Below are 20,031 nucleotides of genomic sequence, written 5' to 3'. Positions count from 1 at the left end.
TACTTCAGTGATCCTTTCTTTTACCAATATTAAATGATATCATCATTTCCACTCCTTTCACATCCAAAGCATATATTCTGCTAGCTGTGACTTTGAATGTGTCTGAGAATGATCTATAAAATATCATAACTCGGCTCTTACAGTCTTACTGCCATTAAAGCTCCCACAAAACACGCTGACGCGATAACAGAAGATTGGGATGATTTTGTCGCTTTAGAGGTGAACAGAGAAGAAAGCAAATCATTACTTTATAGCCAAATTTGGATTGTATGCAACTATAGATACAATATAGGACAAAAAGTGGGGCAGGAGTTCTCGGAGATAGAGGGCATAAAAAGTGACATAATTCTGGAGTAATTATCATTCCCTTCCTCCGCTTGCAAGTGCTGGGAATAGAGTTCTCCGTGCCCTGGTGGAAGGCCGACCATCATTACAAGTATGATTTGTGGAATAATGTACACACTGTTCTGATGTAGGTAAGATTTAATGTAAGCAGCGCACATGTCGAGTAGCTGCTGACCACGACGGCGCGGACCATTTACCGGGATAATTAGTTAGAGCCATAGAATAATAATAAATGAGCGTTAATTTTCTGAACCAGTTAATGAATTATATTGCGTCCATTAGCGGAGTGTTTTTCCACATTCTTCCCGAGTGCTGTAAGGTGGAGGAATTTGTTTATTTGATCCATGTACTGAGCCTGGCCGGGAACAATGGCTGCTATTCTGGGGGAAAGCGAAGGAAATGTACAATCATTTTAATTCCGTAGTTGTCTGGTTAATGTACGGAGAAAATATTCATCGAAAAGAGTCGCTGCCAAGTAGAACTGTTCAGGGGGGAAGGAGACTGGAAGGAATTAGTGAAGTCAAGTAGACCATAGATGTTGGTCGGTTTATTGCAATCACACACACAAATCCTGCGCTATAAGACCATAGGGCCAAAAAATGTACCGCTACTTCTTCCTCCTTAAACTTGTTTTCCAGTCCTTCATTTTATTCTTCTTCTACTTCTTCTCCTCCCTCTTCTTCATCCTATTATTTTCCACTGTTTCTTCTTTCGCTTCCTCTTCTTCATCCTCCACTTTATATTTTTCTAGCTTCTATTCAACTTCTTCTTTTTCGTTTTCCTCTTCTTCTTCTTCTTCCTATTCTTCTGTCTCTTCTTCTTCTTCTTTCTCTTCTTCTTCTTCTTCTTCTTCTTCTTTCTCTTCTTCTTCTTCTTTCTCTTCTTCTTCTTCTGTCTCTTCTTCCTATTCTTCTGTCTCTTCTTCTTCTTCTGTCTCTTCTTCTTCTTCTTCTTTCTCTTCTTCTTCTTCTGTCTCTTCTTCCTATTCTTCTGTCTCTTCTTCTTCTTCTTCTTCTTCTTCTTCTTCTTTCTCTTCTTCTTCTTCTTTCTCTTCTTCTTCTTCTGTCTCTTCTTCCTATTCTTCTGTCTCTTCTTCTTCTTCTTCTTCTTCTTCTGTCTCTTCTTCTTCTTCTTCTTTCTCTTCTTCTTCTTCTGTCTCTTCTTCCTATTCTTCTGTCTCTTCTTCTTCTTCTTCTTCTTTCTCTTCTTTTTCTTCTACTTCTTTCTCTTCTTTGTATTCTTTCTCTTCTTCTTTCTCTTCTTCTTTTTCATCTTCCACTTCCTTCTCTACTTCTTCCTCCTCCTTTTTCCCTGTTTTCCATTTCTTAAATTTCTTCTTCCTCCACTCCTTTTTCTCCAACCTCTTACACCATTTTTCTACCTCTTTTTGTTCTTCTTCTTCATCTTCTTCTTCGTCTTCCTCTTCTTCACTTTATTCCTCTGACCATTTCCTCTATCTCTTCATAATCTTCTTCTTTCTCTTCTTCTTTCTCTTCTTCTACTTCTTTTTCTTCTTCTTCTTCTTCTTCTTCTTCTTTCTCTTCTTCCACTTCTTTATCTTCTTCCACTTTCTCTTCTTCCACTTCTTTCTCTTCTTCCACTTTCTCTTCTTCCACTTCTTTCTCTACTCCTTCTTTCTCCTTTTTTTTTTCTTCTTCTACTTCTTCCTCCTCCTTTTTCCCAGTTTTCCATTTCTTAATTTTCTTCTTCCTCCACTTCTTTTTCTCCAACCTCTTACACCATTTTTCTACTTCTTCGTCTTCTTCGTCTCCCTCTTCTTTTTCCTCTTCTTCTTCCTCTTCTTTGTCTTCTTCTTCTTCACTTTATTCCTCTGACAATTTCCTTTATTTCCTCATAATCTTCTTCCATTTCTTCTTATTATTATTATTTCTCTTATTTTTACTCTTCTTAACTTTATTCTGCTTCCTCTTGTATTTTTACCTCTTCTTTCAATCATATTCCTCTATTTCTTGTCAAAGTTTGCCTTCATTATTCATCCTCTTCTAGGTCTTCCTCGCCATCTGCATCCATGTCCTCTTCTACCTCTTTCTCTTCTTCTTCTTCTTCTTCTTCTTCTTCTTTTATTATTATTTGCTGTCAAAGTTTGACTTCTTCATCCCCTTTATTTTTTATTATTGTTCTTTGTCTTCCTCCTCTTCTTCCTATTCATTTAATTTTATTTTTTTCTTCTCTTCTCTTCTTCAACTTTCTTCTTTCTCTTCTTTATGTTTTTTTAACCTCTTCTTAACATTGTGACTTCTGATAACCCCCACAATAGTGAACCTTGGAAAGATTTACAAAGCAAAATGTGTCAGAATTCTGGTACAAAATGTACTAAAAAACCTATTGTGCATGTCGTGCGCCCAATTTATTATGTGTTTCAGACACTTTTTATGCCTAACTAGACGATTTTGGAAAGGGTCTAAAAAAAGGTGTAGCTAAGAGGAGTTTTAAAATGCACCAGATTTATTAATGGCATGCGCCATTCTTTTGGCGCAAAATATTGTATTAATCGTACAGCGTGCGCCACAGTTTCTGCCTGTCTGGTCTAATTTTATCCTGTCTAACTTTAACAGTAATTATAAATCCCCTCAATGTCCCTTCCAAATGTCCAGTCTTCTGCTTTAAATACATTGTCCGGCCATCTGCTTCCGGGATGGACATCCGGTGACTGGAGCAGCTGATTGGTGCGGGGTGTGGGTGTCGTATCCCCACCGATCATAAATTGTGGATAGGTCATCAGTATGAAAAACGGTCCCGTGGCCGGACAACCCCTTTAATAATGGTATCCTTTGTTGGTCGTCCTCTTCTTCTCTTCTGAGCATAGTTGTCTTTTCCACTGAATAGATATATTAGCTAATTATTCTAATCAGCTGCGTCTTCATCTTCTTCGATTTCTTCTTTCTCTTCCACTGTTAATCTAATACGTGCTCTCAAGCTTTGACTTCCGTATTCATCCTCTTCTGCTTCTTCCTCTAGTCAAGAATGAGATATAACTTCAGTTTGGTCATATTTTCTTCAAGTGAAAGATTTGGCGATATCATAAATTTTACCTATATCCATCTTCTGACATACCATGTAAAAATCAATGGAACTGTATGATGAGTCTTATGTTGGAACTTTCTAGTCATTAAAGTCTCTGAGATGCCCTATTGGTGCCTCTTCTCCTTCATGGCAGAAAGTGAAAATTAGCAGAATTTTTTTTCCCAAGATAGACCTCTAACTATGTTTTCTATGAATGTAGGTTCTCCTGATGCTCCAAGCCCCACAAAAAGTAGCAAAAGACCAAAAATATCAATTGTGCCAACAACTCGGAGTCTTCCATCCCTTATGACAATCAATGATCCAAAGAGAACAACATTCTCCAAGATACTAAATGGTCGAAGAACAACTCCACACCTCCTTCGCAATGGTTGGGTCACCAGTCATACATCAAGGTCTGGATACAGAGGAACTGCCACAAATGAGTTTCCGATTGGCAAAACGGCGACCTCCATCTCTTCGCAGCGGACAGTTGTGCAGGAGAAGATATCAAAGGAGCACACTAGTAGTAAGAATCAAATTAATGAAATACCAAATGGAGTCCCCAATGGCGACCAAGAGCAGAGTCATTGGGTAGAAGATGTTTCCGCCCTGCTGAACAGGACAGAAGATCGAGGAGAGTTGAGAAGCTCGTTTACCTGTGCCGATTCTCCGTGTTTCCGAGGTGTTACTTGTGAACCGAGTAAGGATGGAGGATTCAAATGTGGAAGGTGTCCCTATGGCTATTATGGAGATGGAAGGACTTGTAAAGGTATAAGGCAGCACCATAAGAATAACAATAGTAAACAGGTCACCTTAAAGCTACGATTCTCAATAAAAGCAGTTATATACAATTTCGCTCCTAGATGTGAATATTAGCTCATTGTCACCCATGCCCATAAATACCACCAGCCAGTTGGTCCTTTTTTGTGACAATTGTATGATAACCTAATTATTTGGTAGTTAGTGGGTTAATAATAATTATAATAATAATATATCTGCTGTATAACCGATTTATAGTAATATTCCTTGGCTTAACCCCTTCCTGCCGCTATGCCCACATAATTACCCGCATGGGGTATGTGTGTTGACAGCCACCAAACGGCGGCAATAGTTGGGATTGGAGAAATCTCTGACCCTGCCCTTTTAACCCTTGGGATGCCATCTGCCCCATGATCATCAGTCGCAGCAATAGCGATTGCCAAGGCTGACTGTTTTAAGGGACAGCCTTGGGCTTAAAAAAGGCCCTAGGGCTGCCCCCTGTGAATCCCTTTCAGAGTATTGGAATACATACTTATTTTAATGTAATAAAAAAAAAACTAAAGTTAAAGTCCCAATTGTGGGACATCAAAAAATTAAGTAAAGTTTAAAAAAATAATAATTAAAAAAAATATCGAATGGACTTTTATTAAAAGTCATAAAACAAATACATGTTATATATCCCCTTAATCGGTAATACCTGTAAAATAAATATAAAACATAATTTAGGGTATTTTATAAAAAAAACACAAACAACGTCAGTAAAAAAAAATCATAAAGTTATCACTTTTGCAATGTGGTGAGGCAAAAGTGGATGTCATAGAGGGGGGCTCTGAGCAGGAGAGTCACTACAAAGGGTAGCTCGCTCTCTGGAGGACTGGGTGCGACCATGTATTACAGTCATTTGAATTGGTTGCATGTAATACTACATTTCCCCTCTAGAGGCTGCTGTGGACAAAATGTGTGTGAGACCACATCTTTCCTCTATGATAACAGATGATCGCTGGAGTTTCAATAGCTGGAGGTGCAGAAATCAACTGTGTGACCTAAATAATAATATTCATTGGGGCAGATTTACTATTAATGTTCTTTATGGCGCAAATCATTTTAGACAAATGTATCAATGAAATACGCCAAAAAGAACAGATGTTTGCAACTCTCCGGACAAGGGGGCATGGCTTAGTTGGAAAGGGGGCGTGACTTAAGATGCACCGAGGTTTACTAAAGTAAGCCAACCAGGAGGTGGTATAAAGTTAGACAGTAGCATCTAAACGTGCGCAAAAGTTGTCATCCAGCGTGAGCCACTGTGATAAAGTATTAGTAAATCTGCTCCATTGTGTCCATTGGATTTCTTAATATAATCTTTGGTGTCACTATAAATATTTATTTGATATATAAATGAACGCTCCAATCCGCACGGATTATTATAATACTACATTGTAATAGGTTTCACAGACATTGGGGCAAAATTACTAATACTGTCTAAGATTTAGACAAGGAATTAAGAAAATGCGCCAAATTTATCAAAGTAGTGCCCGCTGCATTTTAAGCCACGTTCCTTTTGATAGACCACGCCCCTTTTCCTTTAAGCCACACCCCCTCATCAAGCATGTTGAAAGAAGTTAATAAATGTGGCGCACGCATGTACACTAGAATTCTAGCGCATTTTGAATAGTAAATCTCCCCTCTATGTATGAACAGATTGTTAAATACATACATTTCTGCTCACCACTAGAGGGAGCAAACTGAAGACAGATTTACACAGGCTCACGGGGGAGATTTACTTAGACTGCCGTTTATTACGTGAGTCTAAGAATGTTAATAAATTTGTCGCATCTTCTGATGTCTGCGCACCAGAAAGGTAAATCATTTCTGCTATAACTTACACCAGTTTGTAGCCTAAATTAAAGTTGTACTTTACAGTAAGTTGCAGCCACTTCCGCTGAGCCCTGCCCACCTAATTTTTAGTGCAGGAGGTGGCAGAAAAAATCAAAAAGTGGCAAAAATGTTGTTACTTTCTACGCTAGAGAATTGCTTAATAAATTCCGCCAATTAAATTCAATACTAGCTGTCTGTGTGCTGCCCCTGGTGGCCGTTTTATGCAACGGAAAATGTATTATAATATTGAGAAAAAAAACTATACTTAGCAAAACCCTTAATCCTGTAGGAAATACATTCGGACTTCTCTAGATATCGTATATATTCCAGTTTTTCCTTCTCTTGTTTGAACATTTGCCGTCTGTTAGTATAAAGCTAATTCAGCCATTAATTCTGTCTCGGTAACGCAGCAATTTGCCGGCATCCATGCGGAAGAAATATGGAATGTACCGCTCCGAATGTTTGTAAATGTAAGCCGGGCTACTCTGGATATAGCTGCCAGGCGGGTAAGCGGCCGCGCACGGTAATTTGTCCCAGTAAATGTTTGCAGCTGAGAACTTTGTGCTTCCTTCTAATGAGACTTGATCTCCTACAGCTGTGTGCCGCCCAGACTGCAGGAACCGTGGGAAGTGTGCCAGACCCAACGTGTGCGAGTGTGCGCCAGGCTACGGAGGGGCAACCTGTGATGAAGGTGACCATCCAACGTACCATCTCATCCCAACTCATCCGTTACCTTGCATTGTGTTCTGTACTAGTCTATAATGTAACTTGGACCCCAGTGACACCTTCCCTATGCCGTTTATAGTACTGGTGTCTTCTTAGGCCTTGTTCACACGACGTGTATTTGACGCGTTTTTGCCACGTTTTTGACGCGTTTTATGCCCTGAAAAACATGTAAAAAAATTCATGTTTTAAGCTCCCCATTAACATCAATGGAGAAGCGCACTGTTAGTGCAGACGGCGTATTTTTTTATGCGCGCGCGTTTAACCCCTTAACGCATTATCACGTAACTGTACATGATAAGGGTTAAGGGGGAAGTATGGAGCGTGCTCACGGGCTAAGCTCGTTCCATACTCGGCGTGTGACGGCTGTGTTACACAGCCGACACCTCACTGCAACGGGCGGAATCAAAGATCACTTTGATAACGCACCGTTTAACACCTTAAATGCCGCAGTCAATCGTGACCGTGGCATATAAAGTGTTAGAATCAGGGGGCGCCCCCTCAAACAAGCCATCACGCCCCCCCCCCCCCCCCGCGGCACGATCGGCCGGTTACAGTGGCTGTTATGGCAGCCTGGTGGCCTAATAAAGGCCCCCAGGTCCGCCATCTTTGTACTCCTTTGAAGCTCTGCCTCCGGCAGAATCACGATATACTGCAATACATTATTATTGCAGTATATCATGCAAGCGATCCAACGATCGCTGCTTCAAGTCCCCTAGGGGGCCTAATAAAAAAAGTAAACAACAGTTAAATAAAGATTTTTTATGTTCCAAAAAAAAAATAAAAGTATTAAAAAAAAACACTTTTCACAATTTTTCCCTAAATCAATGTTAAAAAAAAAAAAGTTAACATAACTGGTATCGCTGCGTCTGTAAAAGTCCGAACTATCACAATATAGCGTTGCTTAACCCGCTCGGTGAACGCCGTAAAAAAAATATATATATATAAAATGCACAAATTGCTTTTTAATCCACTAAGGTGACCAAAAACAGCAATCAAAAAGTCGAATATACCCCAAAATGGTATCGGTGAAAACTACAGCTCGCTCTGCAAAATGTAAGCCCTCACATCGCTAAATTGATGGGAAAATGAAAAAGTTCTGTCTCTCAGAATTCGGCAACACAAAAGATTTTTTTAATTTAGCAAATAGTTTTCTTTTTATAAAAGTGGTAAAACATAAAACAAAACATATACATTTGGTATCGCCGTAATCGTATCAACCTGTAGAATAATGTTTTTACCGCCTGATGGATGGCGTAAAAACAAAACCCCCCAAAATATGGCGTAATCGCTATTTTTTGCCCATGACACCCCACAAATAATTATTTTTCAGCTTCCCAGTACATTATGCGGTGCAATAAATGGTGCCATGAAAAACAGCAACTTGTCCCGCAAAAAAACAAGCCCTCATATGGCTATATTGAATTCCCATAGTCCATTACACATCATTAGTAATCGCGCGTCAAAAAGCGAGCTGTAAACGCGTAAAAAGAAGCAACGAAAACGCGGCAAAAACGCCTGTAGTTTAAAAAGCGCTTTACAAAAACGCTAGCGTTTTTGAAAAGTTTACACGTTGGGTTTTTTGAGCGCCATGTGAACAAGGCCTTACTGTATGTGGCAGAGGAACGTTTGGGCACCCTCAGGGACCAGAGCCCCAAATGCGACTGCCGCTTCCGCACCCACTATAGTTACGCTCCTGATGTAGCATTTTAGAAACCACAGAAATCCAATATCTGTGCGTGAGACTATATGGATGTAGCAGAGCTAAGTTTTCCATTTGGCACAACTATGAGGGAAGTTTATTAAGCAAAATGCGGCCACAAAATGGAGTATAAATATATTACGAGGGTAAATTATCACCTATTTGCATTTGGCTATTTTACGCCGACCTCACCATGTTTATGGAAAGGGGGCGTGGCTTCAAAAAAGGGGTGAGAAAACTGCTGTAAAATATAGTGGAAATTACACTCTGTGGGGCGTAGCAAGGTGGAGGTCCATGTCGGGCCCCGTATCTTTCCCTACCCCCATCGGACAATTAAATTAAAAAAAATAAAAACGGAATACTCACCTGACTGCTCATCTTCTGTCCTCCGGGTACCCTCGGGCTCCCTGAGCATGTGGCTCATACAACGTACTGACAGTATGTTGTATGTGATGCTGCATGCTGAGGGAGGCCGGGGAGACCAGACGGAGGAGAAGAGGAGCAGTCAGGTGAGTATCCTTCTTTTTTTATTGTATGGCCGTTGAACAGGGGGAAAAAGATGGCGCATGGCCGTAGTCGTTGCACCACAATTGTGGTGCATGATCGCCCGAAAGATGCAACCAGGGCTAGCCTTGGGATAGATGGCGCTCCGTGCAAAATTATCTTTATGGCGCCCCACCCCATCATAAAAAAAGTCCCATAAAAAAGTATAATGCCCCCAACACTATAATGACCTATATAGTGCCCCACACAGTATAATAATAATATTTAATAATATTATATATTATAACCTCTTCAAGGACACAGTATTTTATTCTATAATTGTGCCCACACAGTATATTGCCCCCTGTAGTACCCCTAGACAGTATAATATCCGCTTAGTGGCCCCCACATAGTATTATGCCCCCCTCCCCTGGCTGCCACACACAGCCCCCCTTGTAGATAGTGCCCCCTGTAGATTGTGCCATACAGGCTCCCTGTAGACAGTGCCATTATTCCCCACCTCCTCCTTGTAGATAGTGCCATACAGCCCCCCCCACCTCCCCCTTGTAGACAGTGCCCCCCAAAAAAAAAATTTTACTCACCTAGGCCCCGTTCCTACAACGAACTGAGCTGCTCCACCACGGGATCCTTGCGTAGGCCGGCGTGATCTTGTAGCCTAGTACAGAGTTTCCTGACCTTTTTCGGACTCGAGGCAGCACTGGAAAAATACAATTTCCTCAGGGCACCCCCACCAACATTTTTTAGAGAAACACAGAAAACAGCTAAAAACAAGCACTACACTCGTAGGGCACGTTCACACAGTGTTTTTTGTAAGGCAATAAAAATCTTTCTAAAAATTCCTTCAGGAAGTGACAGCGTTGTTTGAAATTTTTTATTTGCGTTTTTTCTTAAGCCGTATAAGCGAATGCAAAAGACGCAAAATAGCACCAAACGGGCGCCGCAGGTATTTTTTGCCTCCTATTAATTTAAATTGTAGGTCAGAGGCGGAAACCACTTGAAGACCATCAGCCCCCTACTCACAGTAAAATGACCATCAGCCCCCACTCACAGATTCCCCCCTGTGGATAGTGCCACACATCCCCCTGTGGATAGTGCCACACATCCCCCTGTAGATAGTGCCACACAGCCCCCTGTAGATAGTGCCACACAGCCCCCTGTAGATAGTGCAACACAGCCCCCTGTAGATAGTGCAACACAGCCCCCTGTAGATAGTGCCGCACAGCCCCCTGTAGATAGTGCCGCACAGCCCCCTGTAGATAGTGCCGCAACAACCCCTTTGTAGGTAGTGCCACACAGCCCCCTGGTAGGTAGTGCCACACAGCCCCCTGTAGGTAGTACCACACAGCCCCCTGTAGGTAGTACCACACAGCCCCCTGTAGGTAGTACCACACAGCCCCCTGTAGGTAGTACCACACAGCCCCCTGTAGGTAGTACCACACAGCCCCCTGGTAGGTAGTGCCACACAGCCCCCTGGTAGGTAGTGCCACACAGCCCTCTGGTAGTTAGTGCCACACAGCCCCCTGGTAGTTAGTGCCACACAGCCACCTAGTAGATAGTGCCACACAGCCCCCTGTAGATAGTTCTACACAGCCCCTTGTAGATAGTTCTACACAGCCCCCTGGTAGGTAGTGCCACACAGCCCCTTGGTAGGTAGTGCCACACAGTCCTCTGGTAGGTAGTGGCACACAGCCCTCTGGTAGGTAGTGCCACACAGCCCCCTGGTAGGTAGTGCCACACAGCCCCCTGTAGGTAGTGCCACACAGCCCCCTGTAGGTAGTGCCACACAGCCCCCTGTGAGTAGTGCCACACAGCCCCTTGGTAGGTAGTGCCACACAGCCCCCTGGTAGGTAGTGCCACACAGCCCCCTGGTAGGTAGTACCACACTGCCCCCTGGTAGGTAGTGCCACACAGCCCCCTATAGATAGTGCTACACAGCACCTTTGTAGGTAGTGCCACACAGCCCCTTGGTAGGTAGTGCCACACAGGCCCTTGGTAGGTTGTGCCACACAGCCCTCTGGTAAGTAGTGCCACACAACCCTCTGGTAGGTAGTGCCACACTGCCCACTGGTAGGTAGTGCCACACTGCCCCCTGGTAGGTAGTGCCACACTGCCCCCTGGTAGGTAGTGCCACACAGCCCCCTGGTAGGTAGTGCCACACAGCCCACTTGTAGGTAGTGTCACACAGCCCCCTGGTAGGTAGTGCCACACAGCCCCCTTGTAGATAGCACCCCCCACACTTACTGTAGATAGCACCACTGTAGCTCCCTGAAGGAGCAAAATCCCCCTGTGGCCAGAGATTACGCTCCTGGATGGAGTGCTTGATGTCTCTGTCCATATATGGACAGTGACATCAGGGGTAACACCTGAAGCAGAATCCCCGTCCACAGCGTTGCCGACGCTCTAACCGGGGATTCCACTCCAGGAGACAGTGACGTCACTGGCTTCTCCTGGAGTGGAATCCTCGGTCACAGAGTCGGCAAAGCTGTGGTCGGGGATTCCGCTTCTGGGGCTGCTAGCGGGGCACCCTCATGCCCGGGGCCGCCGATATGGCTGCTACATCGGTAGCGACACCACTGAGTGAAGAAGCGCCCGGGCGTAAAGGCAGCTGCTGAGTCCCCGGGCCCGCGAGCTTCTGAAACAAGCAGGGGAAGGGAGCCAGCGCACCTGCTTAAGTGTTGCGCCCTGTGCAATGGCACAAGACAGAGGCGTAGCTAGGTTCTCCTGCACCCGGGGAAAAGATTCAGATTGGCGCCCCCCCCCAACTTATTTCCTGACATCTCCTTCCCCCTCGCCATGTTTTCTTTCCCTACCAATCAATGAGGTGTAATTTTTTTTCACAATTTTTTTAATGTAACGCGAGTATAAAAGCATTTCTACATTTTACAAGCGATATAGTTCTATAATGTAATTAACATAAAAATAAATTAAAAGAAAATAAATTAAAGAGGCCACACACAGCCCCCTGTAGATAGCGCCACACAGCCCCCCTTGTAGATAGTGCCACACACAGCCCCCCTTGTAGATAGCGCCACACACAGCCCCCCTTGTAGATAGTGGCACACACAGCCCCCCTTGTAGATAGCGCCACACACAGCCCGCTTCCCCCCTAGTAGATAGCGCCACACTCCCCCCCCTTGTACTTAGCGCCACACTGTGAACAGACCGGTGAGCGGTAACCTACCGCTACCACTCTCCGCCCTGCCTGGTGTGACTTACCGGAGAAGCCGAGGAGGTCATGTGGCGCAAGCAGCGGCGGAGTTCCTTCTGACTAGGGTCGGTGCAGCCAGGGCCGGCCTTCGCTTGGATGGCGCCCTGTGCGGGACTCTCTTTTGCCGCCCCCTACACAAACCAAAAATTAACCACATATATGGACACGCTGGAACATATATACTGTACATACATAGAGACAGATATTTAGAAATACAGGCAAATATACAGACACACATTCTGGAATATATACAAACAGGTAAATATATAGACGTACAAACACATATATACACACACACACACACACACACACACACACACACCGGCAGATAAATACACAGACAGGAACATATACAAATACATAAAAGGCACAAATATACAAGCACAAAGACACATTCACAAACAGACCCATATATACCCACACAGGCACATATGTACACAGCACAGATAATGTAGTAGTGTTACCTGCAGTCCTATGTAACACCACAGATAACACAGTGATAACTCTCTGAATACAGATAATGTAGTTGTGTCCCCTGCAGTCCTATGTAACACCACAGATAACACAGTGATAACTCTCTGAATACAGATAATGTAGTTGTGTCCCCTGCAGTCCTATGTAACACCACAGATAACACAGTGATAACTCTCTGAGTACTGATAATGTAGTTGTGTCCCCTGCAGTCCTATGTAACACCACAGATAACACAGTGATAACTCTCTGAATACAGATAATGTAGTTGTGTCCCCTGCAGTCCTATGTAACACCACAGATAACACAGTGATAACTCTCTGAGTACTGATAATGTAGTTGTGTCCCCTGCAGTCCTATGTAACACCACAGATAACACAGTGATAACTCTCTGAATACAGATAATGTAGTTGTGTCCCCTGCAGTCCTATGTAACACCACAGATAACACAGTGATAACTCTCTGAGTACTGATAATGTAGTTGTGTCCCCTGCAGTCCTATGTAACACCACAGATAACACAGTGATAACTCTCTGAGTACTGATAATGTAGTTGTGTCCCCTGCAGTCCTATGTAACACCACAGATAACACATTGTGCTAAATTACAATCTCAGCTCTGCTACACAGTACAGATAATGTAGTAGATGTTACCTGCGGTCCTATGTAACACTACAGATAGCACCAGGGGCGTAACTAGGAAAGACTGGGCCCCATAGCAAACTTTTGACAGGGGGCCCCCCCTCCCCTGGGTGTCACACAAACCCCCCTTGTAGATAGTGCCTTTTTTACAGCCCCCCCCCCCCTGTAGATATCTACAAAGGGGGCTGTATGGCGTTATCTACAGAGGGGACTGTATGGCGTTAGCTACAGGGGGGACTGTATGGTGTTCCCTACAGCGGGGGGCTGTATGGCATTCCCTGCAGGGGGGAGGCTGTATGGCGTTCTCTACAGGGGAGGCTGTATGGCGTTATCTACAGGGGGACTGTATGGCGTTATCTACAGGGGGGGCTGTATGGCGTTCTCTACAGGGGGGGCTGTATGGCGTTATCTACAGGGGGGACTGTATGGCGTTATCTACAGGGGGAACTGTATGGCGTTCCCTACATGGGGGGCTGTATGGCGTTCCCTGCAGGGAGGAGGCTGTATGGCGTTCTCTACAGGGGGGGCTGTATGGCGTTCTCTACAGGGGGGGCTGTATGGCGTTATCTACAGGGGGAGCTGTATGGTGTTTCCTGCAGGGGGGGGGGCTGTATGGCGTTATCTACAGGGGGGCTGTATGGTGCTAATGCCATACAGCCCCCCTTGTAGAGAACGCCATACAGCCCCCCCTGTAGATAGCGCCATACAGCCCCCCCTTGTAGAGAACGCCATACAGCCCCCCTGTAGAGAACGCCATACAGCCCCTCCCTGTAGGGAACGCCATACAGCGTCCCCCCTCCCAAAAAAATGCGACCTACAGTGTGTCCTACAAAAGACATGTATCCCCTCTCCACAGGATCTCCACAGGATAGGGGATACATGTGTGATCGCTGGCATTGATAGGGAGAACTGAAAGTCCCCCGAAGTTCTCCATGACGAACCTCTGACTTCCGGCGTCTGTGTCGGCAGCTCAATAAAAATGAAAGGAGCGCTGGTCACGCATTCGCACAAGCACGACCGGCGCTCCATTCATTTCTACAGAGCTGACCACACAGACCCCGGAAGTCCGAGGTTCGTCATGGAGAACTTCGGGGGACTTTCAGTCCCCCGTTCTCCCTATCGCTGCCAGCGATCACACATGTATCCCCTGTCCTGTGGAGATCCTGTGGATAGGGGATACATGTCTTTTGTTTAATGGCAGAGCGGGGAGATACCTCCCTGCTCTGCCGTACTGTTCAGTATCGTCGCGCTGTAGCAGCCGTAGCGGCTGCTAGCGGAGCCTCCGGCCATGGTGGGGGTCCGTGCCGGCGGGCGACACGGGCCCCCTCATGCCGCGGGCACCGTAGCAGCCGCTACGGCTGCTACGGCGGCAGGGGCGTAGCTAAAGGCTCATGGGCCCCGATGCAAAAATTCTTACTAAGGCTGGGTTCACACACCCTATTTACGGACGTAATTCGGGCGTTTTAGCATTGAATTACGTCCGAAAATGCGGGTCAAAAGCGTTGGCAAACATCTGCCCATTCATTTGAATGGGTCTTACGATGTTCTGTGCCGACGGTCATTTTTTTTTACGCGCCGCTGTCAAAAGGCGGCGCGTAAAAAAGATGCCCGCGTCAAAGAAGTGCCTGCCACTTCTTCAGACGTAAATGGAGCCGTTTTCCATGGACTCCATAGAAAAACAGCTCCAATTACGTCCGTAATGGACGCAGCGAAAGACGCCTGCACATGCCTTTACGTCTGAAATTCCGGAGCTGTTTTCTCCTGAAAACAGCACCGTAATTTCAGCCGTAACAGACGCTGCCGTGTGAACATACCCTCAGGGCTTAAAATGTCAGGGGAAATAGCCCCAATACATATGTGTCCACACAAAAAAAAGTGTGTATAGGAGACAGCATAGCATATCTATAGCACTACGACCCTATAAACTATGGATAGGATTAGATACAGTGGCTGAGCAGACAGTATCACACATGATAGGATTAGATACAGTGGCCCAGCAGACAGTATCACACATGATAGGATTAGATACAGTGGCTCAGCAGACAGTATCACACATGATAGCATTAGATACAGTGGCTCAGCAGACAGTACCACACAAGATAGGATTAGATACAGTGGCTCAGAAGGCAGTATCACACATGATAGGATTAGATACAGTGGCTCAGCAGACAGTATCACACATGATAGGATTAGATATAGGGCCCAGCAGACAGTATCACACATGATAGGATTAGATACAGTGGCTCAGAAGGCAGTATCACACATGATAGGATTAGATACAGTGGCTCAGAAGGCAGTATCACACATGATAGGATTAGATACAGTGGCTCAGCAGACAGTACCACACATGATAGGATTAGATACAGGGCTCAGCAGACAGTATCACACATGATTGGATTAGATACAGGGCCCAGCAGACAGTATCACACATGATTGGATTAGATACACAGCTCAGCAGACAATATCACACATGATAGGATTAGATATAGGGCCCAGCAGACAGTATCACACATGATACGATTAGATACAGGGCCCAGCAGACACTATCACACATGATTGGATTAGATACAGGGCCCAGCTTGCTGACATTGCGGCTCCAGCGCTGGACCCAGGATAGATAAGAATAATAATTTTGCTTCTTTATGTGTTACTGATTATTTTTGTGTGTTTCTGGTTTTTTACAGGTTCGGTTGTTGGACTTCGGATTCGAGGACTTCAATGACGGCGTTTTTTTTATTCTCATTAAAATGGTTAATGAGGGTTGTGTTTTTTTATTTCAATAAAATATTTTTTCTATGTGCTTGTAACTTTTTAAACTTTATTATCACCGCCTTAGTAATGGCCGCTGGCTGATTCACAACCTCCATTACTAAGGCGGGGCTTAATGTTAGCCGGTGCAGAGGCTACACTAACCCCCATTATTACCCCGGTACCCACCGCCACCAGAGGTACTGGGAAGAGCCGGGTACGAACCAGTACCCGACCATCTGTAGTGACGGGCAGGCACCGGGGTGGCCGCAGGCTGGTAGTATTAGGCTGGGGAAGGCCAAAAACAGTGGCCCTTCCCACCCTTGTAATGCTGCCTGCTGTGTTGTATCTGGCTGGTTATGAAAATTGGGGGGGACCCCACATCGTTCTTTCCAATTATATTTTATTTTATATATTTTTAAATGACGTGGGGTCCCCCCCATTTTTCATAACCAGCCAGATACAATAAAGCAGCAGCAGGCAGCATCACCAGGGTAGGAAGGGCCACTGTTTTTGGCCTTTCCCCTCCTGATAATACCAGCCTGCGGCCACCCCAGTGGCCGACCATCACTACAGATGGTCAGGTACTGGATCGTACCCGGCTCTTCCCAGCATCCCTGGTGGCGGTGGGTACCGGGGTAATAATGGGGGTTAGTGTTAGCCTCTGCATCGGCTAACACTAAGCCCCGCCTTAGCAATGGATGCTGTCAATCAGCCGGCGGCCATTACTAAGGCGGTAGTAATATAGTTTAAAAAAAAACACAAAGACATAGAAAAAATATTTTATTGAAATAAAAAAAAAACGCCACACAGCCCTCATTAACCATTTTATTGATAATAAAAAAAAAGCCGTCATCGAAGTAGTCCTGGAATCCGCCGTAGTCCAACGACCGAACCTGTAAGAAAACACACAAAAAATGATTAGTAACACGTGTGTTAGGCTTAGATACAGGGCCCATGTGTGATACTGTCTGTGGGACCCTGTATCTAAGCCTACCACAAGGTAGGCTTAGATACAGGGTCCAGCAGACAGTAATCTTATACAGTATAAGATTACTGTGTGCTGTGGCCCTGTATCTAAACCTACAGTGTGGTAGGCTTATATACAGGGCCCATCAGACAGGATCACACATGGGCCATGTATCTAAGCCTACCATGTCATTGGCTTAGATACAGGGCCCAGCAGACAGGATCACGCATGGGCCATGTATCTAAGCCTACCATGTGATTGGCTTAGATACAGGGCCCAGCAGACAGGATCACGAATGGGCCATGTATCTAAGCCTACCATGTGATTGGCTTAGATACAGGGCCCAGCAGACAGGATCACGCATGGACCATGTATCTAAGCCTACCATGTGATTGGCTTAGATACAGGGCCCAGCAGACAGGATCACACAATCTGTGATCCTGTCTCATGGGCCCCTTAAGCCTGCTACATCGTAGGCTTAGGGGTTGTACAGTCCCTAAACGTTGATGGCCTATCCTCAGGATAGGCCATCAATAGCTGATGTGTCGCCCGGGACCCGCAAATCAGCTGTTTTGAAGGGGCCGCAGCACTCGTACGAGAGCTGCTTCCCCTTCATTTCACTACTCGCTCACACTGTGAATCGCCGACACCGATTCACAGTGTGACCGGAATGAAGTGACCGGAATGAAGGGGAGCAGCTCTCGTACGAGTGCTGCGGCCCCTTCAAAACAGCTGATTGGCGGGTCCCGGGAGTCGGATCCCGCCAGTCAGGGCTAATCTTACCTTCCTCTTCGGCCGCGGCGGGAGTTCTGTCTTCTCGATGCTGTGCGCGGCGCACAGGGCTTGACGTCAGGACCTCCGCTGCGATCCGGAAACAGGAAGGTAAGTAAAGTATGTTACTATAGTAACAGGGGCCCGCGGCCCGAGTTACTATAGTAACTTTTTATTGATGTGGTGCGGGGGGCCGTGGGCCCCCTGGCTTCGGGGCCCGGTCGCAATTGCGACCGCTGCGACCCCTATAGCTACGCCAGTGTACGGCGGTAGTTACGCCACTGGATAGCACACTGATAACTCTCTGAGTACTGATAATGTAGTTGTGTCCCCTGCAGTCCTATGTAAAACCACAGATAACACATTGTGCTAAATTACAATCTCAGCTCTGCTACACAGTACAGATAATGTAGTAGATATAAGAGACAAACACATGCAGAGACACAGACAGACAGAGACACACACAGACAAACAGACAGAGAAAGACAGACAGAGACACACACACACAGACAGACACACAGACACACAGACACACAGACACACATACAGACAGACAGACAGAGACACACACAGACAAACAGACAGAGAAAGACAGACAGAGACACACACACAGACAGACAGAGACACACACACAGACAGACACAGACAGACAGAGACAGACAGACAGACACTCACCATGCCTCCTTGCTGACAGGTCAGGACGGGCTGTGTGTGGGCGGAGCTTCCTCTCTGCTTCTCGGCAGAGCACAGGCAGATGCAGGGAGGCTGCAGCACAGGAGTGGACCTGTCCCCTGACCTGAGTCATCTGACCTCATGTCACTGACGTGAGGTCAGGTGACTGGACTGGTCCACTCCATGGCTGTCACAGACCCCAGTCAGAACGCCCTATATTTCCTGGCTCTTCCTAAGCTGCTGCAGGTGTCCGACATACGGGGCACATGTCAGCAGCAATCAGCTGCTCTTCGGCGCCCCCCCCTTCCCTTGCGCCCGGCGCACATGCCCCGCCTGCCCCCCCTAGCTACGCCCCTGGCACAAGTCGCACACCCCTGAGGCCGGCCCTGGATGCAACACATTTATTAAGAGGCAAATGCTGGTTCACACTGTGTTCACACTCTTGATGCTTTTTTAGCATGCGTTTTTTTGGGTTTTGGTTGATGAACTCCCATTGAGAGACATGGAAGATTTTCTTCCAAAACAAAAAATCACATGTTAAAAATGCAACAAAAATGCGCTGTGTGGACTCAGCAAAAAATGTGTTGCATCTTACTCCAAGTTTCTATCTATTAAGACTAGCGTATGAAACGCTAGTCTTAATAAATTCCCCCCTCTCTGTTTTAGACACAAATTACGCCTTCAAAGAACGTTTTAAAAATGCCTAGAACAATGGAGTGGCTAGTAAAAATTTATACAAGGCACCAATTACGGCCAACGTTCCTCTCTGCTCCCAGTAGTCGCTGTCAAGCCCTCTCTGTTCCCCTCTGCTTGCTACCATTTCTCTATAGCAGCGTACGTAGTGATACACCTCTTAAAGGGCCAGTGCACTAATAATAGTTTGCAGAACTTATGGCTGAGCATCGTTGACTATTTAACCCTGCCCTGACATCACATCCAGGTCTCAGTAGGAAGGTTCTTTGGGTCCTGTGATTTTGAGAAGATCTGTTTACTTGGTTCTGACCTGGATTGTTCCTGACTATTCCACCCGTCCACTGCCAAGCCCGACCTGTGCCTGTGTCCTGTATTGCAAGTTCTCCGTCAGCCCTGACCTTGGTTTTGTACAAATTTGCTTCTTCCCATCATTTCTGGTACCACTCTTTAGATACTCTGTCTGCTTACATGATGGCTCGGAGACTACTCTAGAAAGCTTCTTGGGGGTTGAAAAGTCCATATCTCCTTGCGGGGGTTTTAGGTAAAGGACAGACAGTACCGGTCCCCAATTTAGCACCAAGCTAAACCTAGTCAGTCCACTATCTGTCCTTTGAATTGTTTGTGACCGTAATGTCATGTCTAGTGTGTTGCGCCAAATATATTATCCCACGTGCGTCATATTATTATTATTTGTATTATTATTTGCAGTTTATTGTGATCCCCCTTGTGAACACGGAGGCGTCTGTCAGGCTAGGAATGTCTGCTCCTGCCCATTCGGTTATGTTGGACCCCGATGTGAAACGAGTAAGTCTTATCATGCTACTATCTTCTCCAGCTTGGAGCAACACCAATAAAAATTACAGCTTAAAGTTTTTTTAGTTTTTTTTATTTATGGGTCCAAAATTCTGTACCTAATAATTTTTTAA

At 45.5% G+C, this 20,031-nt stretch overlaps 1 protein-coding gene across 1 annotated transcript in view; it reads left to right on the top strand.

The window, feature by feature from the left end:
- VWDE (von Willebrand factor D and EGF domains) overlaps nt 1-20,031 on the top strand; it is a 120,834-nt gene that overhangs the window by 83,755 nt on the left and 17,048 nt on the right. The window contains exons 20-23 of the mRNA XM_075828769.1: nt 3,590-4,138; nt 6,414-6,509; nt 6,599-6,694; nt 19,814-19,909. Of these exons, the coding sequence (XP_075684884.1) occupies nt 3,590-4,138; nt 6,414-6,509; nt 6,599-6,694; nt 19,814-19,909 (837 nt within the window). The remainder of the gene's footprint in view (nt 1-3,589; nt 4,139-6,413; nt 6,510-6,598; nt 6,695-19,813; nt 19,910-20,031) is intronic.

The sequence above is a fragment of the Rhinoderma darwinii genome, chromosome 5 (assembly GCF_050947455.1).
Source record: "Rhinoderma darwinii isolate aRhiDar2 chromosome 5, aRhiDar2.hap1, whole genome shotgun sequence".
NCBI classification, from domain to species: Eukaryota; Metazoa; Chordata; class Amphibia; order Anura; family Rhinodermatidae; genus Rhinoderma; species Rhinoderma darwinii.
This window is presented reverse-complemented; position numbering and strand designations above follow the sequence as displayed.